General features: G+C 37.5%; 1 protein-coding gene across 2 annotated transcripts; it reads left to right on the top strand.

Annotated features, from left to right (window-relative positions):
* Positions 1 to 201: 201 nt before the first annotated feature.
* LOC145592496 (protein NLP4-like) lies at positions 202 to 6,196 on the top strand. Of its 2 annotated transcripts, none has more exons than XM_081648964.1 (6): positions 202 to 713; positions 1,539 to 2,613; positions 3,038 to 3,088; positions 3,170 to 3,734; positions 4,058 to 4,417; positions 5,212 to 6,196. In XM_081648964.1, exons 2-6 carry the CDS (start codon positions 1,705 to 1,707, stop codon positions 6,087 to 6,089), a joined length of 2,763 nt encoding a protein of 920 aa, XP_081505090.1. In that variant the 5' UTR covers positions 202 to 713; positions 1,539 to 1,704; the 3' UTR covers positions 6,090 to 6,196. The 2 variants fall into 2 exon arrangements, with proteins under 2 accessions (XP_081505090.1, XP_081505091.1); XM_081648965.1 differs by having other exon boundaries at positions 1,542 to 2,613.
* The last annotated feature ends 490 nt before the right edge of the window (positions 6,197 to 6,686 follow it).

The raw sequence follows: 6,686 nt of genomic DNA on the forward strand, positions 1-6,686 counted from the left end.
AGTTCAATTCAGTTCAGCTTAATTCAGTTCAGCTCCAATCAGTTCAGTTTAGTTCAGCTCAGTTCAATAAATATAAACAGGCCCTAAATATACGTGTAAAAGACAAATAAGACTTTTATATGGAGATGGATGGAAAGGCCATGATTCTCCCCTATCTCTTGCACAGTTGTACTTATACTTCCATTTGATTCATACAAACACACACCCCATATGGCATATGCACACATTCACACAAACACCAGTTGCACACCAGAGCAGTAGAGATACACCACAAAACTGAATTTTGTTTTCTGGTTGACTTTACAGCGTGAATCCCAAGAACCCCCCAAAAGGTGGGTCCCACCATCCTTCCCCATTGGAGCTTCTTCTACGGAGAATCTTCGCTCCTCCCAAACCAACCACACTTTCACAGGAATCATCTCTTCCTCCTTTTCTTTCCCTTCAAACAAACCACTTCACAAGAGATAGAAATTTTCTCTTTTTTTCACCTTTATTTACTCTTCATTTTGATTTGGCAAAAAGATAAAAAAGGGTCTTTAATTTTCTCTTTTTTTGGGTTGAAATTATAATTATTATACTCATTGTTGGGATTTTTTTAGTTATATAGCCAATATAGCTGGTGTTTTTGCCTCAACATATCTGACAATTTCTTGAGGCTACTTAAAAGAAAAGAAAGATTGTACCACATTTTTTTGGGCCTAGTTTTTTTTCAGGTATCTTTTCATTCCCTACTAATTTTAGTAACTTTTGCTGTTTGTATATTGCTTTTCGTTGAGCTCCTTTTGTTATGTTTTTCAACAACCTTAATTTGGGTCAAATTTGGTTTCATTGCCTATCTATTATGTTGTTGGATTGATATTTTCGGATGGTAACTAGCTTAGTTGGTCAAGTCATGTCATCGGAACAATACCCAAGAACTGAGATCAAATCCCGCTTGTCTTTGTTGATGGCTCTAAGTAACTCAAAATAAAAAGAAAAAAAAATGTGTTAATTTCTGATTCAATGATTTTAGCAAGATTGTAATGGGCTGCTACTTTTGTTAATACTTTTGTTCTTCTGCAAAGGCTTAACAAAGAAGCTGTCAAATAAAAAGTGTTGTTCATGCCAACCCAACTTTGAAAGATTCTGTAAAGATTGTATTTTTTTTTTTAAACTTATGTATCAGATTCTTGTGATATTTTTCCACCCTTAATTGTAAGTTGTTTTGGTCCAACTTGTTGGAAAATATTTCTGGGATTCTCAGATTTGGTGGGGTTTTTATTCCTTTGTGAATTTGATGGGTATTTTCATTTCTATTCTAAGTTATGTCATCAGCTAGCTTCTTTGACTGATGATGATATTGGATACAGAATGAACTTTTAAAGAAAGTTGTGACCAATCTCAAAGGAATGAATTGATTCTTGTTTTTTCTCAGTGGTTGAGTAATAACTAAGGATTTATTAATAAGTATTCGATTCCTATGATTGATTTTTATTTGATTCCTTTATGTGAAGTTCTTTAATTGGTAATAATTTTATTGGACAAATCTGGATTCTCAGCAGGCTAAGATAACATTATAATTTTCAAGGGACGACGAAATCTTGGAAATGCTTATCTCTTATTGAAGAACATCAGCTTCTGTTTCGAGTTAGTGAGTGGGGGTATATTTTGTTTGATAAGGCTTCTTGGAACTTTGTAGAAGAAGTGGGGTTTTTTTGCTGATAAATGGATGATGCAGTTTTTCATTCTAGTGTAGCAGTTGGAGCTCCATCAAGTTCTGCAATGGAACTTGATTATATGGATGAGCTCTTGTTAGAAGGATGTTGGTTTGAAGCATTTGATGGCTCTAATTTCTTTCAGCAAAATGCTTCGACTTCTAGTGCTATAATTGATTCTTCGTACCTATGGCCGATGCTGGAGGTGACAGATGAAAAATCGAGCATGAACTCATCACAGAAAAGTGGCCATCAAGTGAGGGAAACTTCCGAAATGGTTGATAATTCACCTCTAGTTGATACCCAAATGGGAGCTCTAGTCAGCATGTCCAATGGTCAGGGTTTAATTAATATTGCTAGTGATTCAAATCAGTTTGACAAGTTCTGTGATGAAGGTTCTGAGCTCAACAAACTGTTGTGGATCAAGCCAGGATTAAATAAAGCAGCATCTTCTGTAATGGAAAGGTTGTTTAAGGCTCTCGGCTACATAAAAGATTCAGCAAAAGGCAAGGATCTTCTCGTCCAAATATGGGTGCCGGTTGTTAGAGGAAGTACTCGTATTCTGACCACTGTTAATCAACCGTTCTCAATCAACTCCGGCAGCTCACAACTTGCTAGTTACAGAAACATTTCTACTAATTATGAGTTTGCTGCAGAGGAAGACTCCTGTGTGTCAGTGGGTTTGCCTGGCCGGGTTTTTTTGGGTAAAGTCCCTGAATGGACTCCTGATGTTCGATTCTTCAGGGTCGATGAGTACCCACGAGTTTCTTATGCTCAGCAGTGCGACGTGCGTGGGACACTTGCTCTCCCAGTTTTTGAGCAAGGTAGCAGGAACTGCTTGGGTGTTATTGAGGTTGTCATGACCACTCAGAAGGTCAACTATCGACCAGATCTTGAAAGTGTCTGCAGAGCTCTCGAGGTTTGTTGTCTCCATTTATCATCATTAATCTGCTGTTTCATTATGACTTTAATTTATTTGTGGCTTTTTAACCTGAGCAACTATGTTTTGGAAGGTGACTAGATTTCCTTATAAGAGTTGTCTTATAACTACTAGATACTATAATTTTTTTATTTTTCATCTTTTGTCAGAAATGTATCCTAAATTTGAGTAGTGTTCTGAATTGATTGTAAGCAACTTTTCAAAAGTTGATATAACTTGCAGTTTCTCTAAACCAGAAATTGTTGTTGTGAAATCAATATATTTTGTGATCTGTGTAAATAGTAACATAACCTGGATAATAAAAAGGTCACAAGTAGCTTAGCCTATTTCTTTCAACCCCTTCCCGGCCTCCCCCTTCTTGCTATGACGAATATGACTTTGACATTTTCCCTGTCCTTCTCAGGCTGTTGATCTTCGAAGTTGTTCCGAAATTCCAGGTCCTCAGAAATCAAAGGTAACTATTGTAAACTCTTTGGATGAAGTACAGTTGATTTTTGATAAATTATTTTAATGAGCAGAATTTTCTTCATATCAGGAGTTCTGCAGTTCATACCAAGCTGCCTTACCAGAGATCCTGGAGGTAATAAAATCTGCATGTAGTAGTCATGGGCTTCCCCTAGCCCAAACCTGGGTCCCATGCATCCAACAAGGCAAAGAGGGGTGCCGACACTCTGATGAGAACCTTTCCCGCTGTGTGTCCACTGTTGATTCAGCTTGCTTCGTTGCTAATCCTTATATGCAAGACTTCCATGAGGCTTGCTCGGAGCACCATTTATTTAAAGGCCAAGGTGTTGCTGGGAAGGCATTTATGACAAATCAACCATGCTTCTCAGAGGACATAACAACTTATTCTAAGACGGAGTATCCACTTTCACACCATGCTAGGATGTTTCGGCTTTGTGCTGCTGTTGCTATTCGTCTTAGGTGTATCTACACTGGCAATGCCGACTTTGTGGTGGAATTCTTCCTGCCAACTAATTGCAGGGATCCTGAAGAGCAAAAGAAAACACTTACTTCACTTTCAATCATAATACAGCGAGTTTGTAGGAGCTTGAGGGTTGTCAGTGACAAGGAGATAGAGCAAGAAACATCAATGCTGAGTAAGCCCATGTTTTTTAATTGATTTTTACGTGACTGAAATATGTTTTCTGATTAAGAAGGTTTTAATGTTTCAAACTGATATTTTTCTAGCCTTTAAAAAATTTTGCTGATTGTTGATTAAGCTGATCCTTTGACAAGCAATTTTTTTTGTTGATTCTCTAGTGTTTTGCAGTTTTCTAAATTTACTTCATATTAAATTAAATTTGACAATGAAAACATATTTTGTCGTTGAAAGTAATAGTTGACGTGAAAACTGACTTTTACTGAATTTATTGTCTGAAGGTGAAGAGAACACATCCTAACAAAGTAACTGTGATTTCAGATGATTCACTCCATAGGAATAAGGTGTTAAAGTTGGAAGATACTGTGTCAGCTTCGTCTCAGGAAGAGTCGTGTGGGACTGGTCTCCAGGAAAGAGAGAGAACTAGAAGTCTCTCAGTTCCTCAAGAAGATCAACAAAGGGAGGTTTTGGCTGGGAAAGTCTTGAATCAGCATCCGCCACAATCCTACATGAAGGGAAGTCCAGGCAGTCTAGATAATTCTGCAGTTGGTGATGGGAGTTTCTCAACTTCTGGAAAACCAGGGGACAAAAAGAGGGCCAAGGCAGAGAAAACTATTACATTGGAAGTTCTTCGTCAGCATTTTGCTGGCAGCCTAAAGGATGCTGCAAAGAGCATTGGAGGTATGCTGTTATTTCCTTCGAATTTGGATGGTTGAAACCCATTAATCGATTTTTCTAAAAATTTTGGCTGAAACAATCATGCATAAATATATTTATAATACAGGTTGATGAATTTGAATAACTAGGAGTACTATGTTGGGGGGAAATTCGAGCATTCTGAACACGAATTAGGCTCTTAGTGCTAGACTAGTTTTGAGGTGTAGGAGTGGACTCTAAGGATTAGGTCAGTCAGGTGTTGCATGCCTTGCTTGGGCAAAACGTTAGGATCTCTCCTGCATAGACAGATGATGTGGGCTTGTAAAGTAGTAAGCAAGAGGATGACAATTTGGCAATATTTCTAATTCTTAATAATTGACAAGAAAAAGATAAAAGAAGGAAATCAGATAAAAAATAAAACTATCAATTTGAAGAGTCAAATCACCATTGAAAGTACTTGAAGGATTAAACTATTAAGAAGCATACAGTCCTCCAACCTCTTCTTTCTCTTTTATTTACTCTCTTTGGATGAATTTCTAACAATCATAATATATACATAGAAACATGAGGGTTGGAAAATGTTTCTGCTAATTCTAAATGGAATTGTTTTATAAAAAATTCTTTGGATGTTGCAGAGTAGTGATGTTACAATGGTGTTTTTTTTCCCCATCAATCCATACTAGTTAGGGCTAAGAAATGGTATATTTGAATCTCCTTAAATCATGTTTGACGCTTGGATCCACCTTGAGGTCTTCATACATTGTCCGCTTAGAGCTTATATAAAATCTTAAAATCTAACTATTTTTCTTCTGTTGCAGTCTGTCCTACCACTTTGAAAAGGATATGTAGGCAGCATGGGATCAAGCGGTGGCCTTCCCGAAAGATAAAGAAGGTTGGTCACTCCTTACAGAAGCTTCAAGTTGTGATTGACTCAGTTCAGGGCACCTCTGGTGCTTTGCAAATTGGCTCATTCTATTCAAACTTCCCCGACTTGGCTTCCCCAAATTTCTCAAATACTAGCCCCTTTTCAAATTCTAAGCAAACTGATCCACCGCAACAAACAAAGGAGCTTGAGGGTACTGCTACATCAAAATCTCCCACGTCCTCCTGTAGCCAGAGTTCTAGCTCAAGCCAGTGCTGCTCATCCGGGACTCAGCAGCAGCCTTCTACAGGTAATAAAGCCTCTGGTAAGCAGGATCCTCAAGGAGGAATTACCTTACGTGAAGGTGCCTTAAAACGAACAAGAAGTGAAGCAGAGATTCTTCACACTCCTAGTCAAAATGCTGCAAACAATATATCAAGGTCCCTGAGCCAAAAATCTCTGATTGAGCTGCGTAATAATATTGATGATCGTCCGCCTCTTCCAAAATGCGGGGTCCAGATGATCCAAGTAGATGATTCTCTGAGGGTCAAAGTCACTTACGGAGAGGAGAAGATCAGATTTCGCATGCTTAGGAGTTGGGGGTTCAAATATTTAGTGCAGGAAGTAGTTAAGAGATTCCATATAGGTGACATGAGTGGTTATCAACTGAAATACTTAGATGATGACTCCGATTGGGTGTTGTTAACGTGTGATGCTGATTTGGAGGAATGTGTTGATATAAGTCAATCATCTCAGCGGCAAACTATCAGGCTCACTCTCCAAGTCTCTCATAGTCATTCAAGAAGTTCTGTTGCAAGCAACGGCCACTTATGACAGTTGCCACCCATGTAAGAAGTCGATGTATGTATTAGTGTTGAGGCTTTGGTAGCTTAATGTAGTTATTGGATGTCCAAAGAAACGAGATAAAAGCAAGACAAGCAGGGAAGGAAACCGTCTCATGAGAATTTTCGTTCTCAGGGTTGCTGCTGGAAGGAACGGCGAGTAGATGTTAAGCTGAATCACTATATTCTTGTAGCAATTTTTATCATTAGTCTGTAATATATGATACCTCATACATTCATAGCATAAGCATATAAAGCTTTATAGGTATGAAGGTCATACTTACCAAATTTGTTGTATCTTTGCCTGTATGTTTTTATTGAAGGCAATGAACCTTGATATGCTCTCAGCAAACTGTATCATAAGTTTCCTCAATTTTTCCCTATATTTTTTTTTTTATTTTTTTTTTATGAAAGTAGACTGTACCATATGTTTTATAGATTGTAAAGTAATGTTTGAAGTTTATGTAGAATGTATTCTATATACAAAATACATTACATTTTGTAGAATACTACAGTAAACAGCATGCATAATACTATAATAGTGATTGATATTATTAGTAAGGATGGAAAATAATTAGTGTATACTTAT

This window comes from Chenopodium album, chromosome 18 (genome assembly GCF_948465745.1).
Source record: "Chenopodium album chromosome 18, dcCheAlbu1.1, whole genome shotgun sequence".
In the NCBI taxonomy this organism is placed as follows: Eukaryota; Viridiplantae; Streptophyta; class Magnoliopsida; order Caryophyllales; family Amaranthaceae; genus Chenopodium; species Chenopodium album.

Bases quoted from the DNA above. Each gene is read 5' to 3' on its own strand.
- LOC145592496 (XM_081648964.1), top strand. From the start codon at position 1,705: ATGGATGATGCAGTTTTTCATTCTAGTGTAGCAGTTGGAGCTCCATCA. The intron at 2,614-3,037 runs GTTTGTTGTCTC...TGTCCTTCTCAG, and splicing joins GTGTCTGCAGAGCTCTCGAG to GCTGTTGATCTTCGAAGTTG. The intron at 3,735-4,057 runs GTAAGCCCATGT...CTGTGATTTCAG, and splicing joins GCAAGAAACATCAATGCTGA to ATGATTCACTCCATAGGAAT.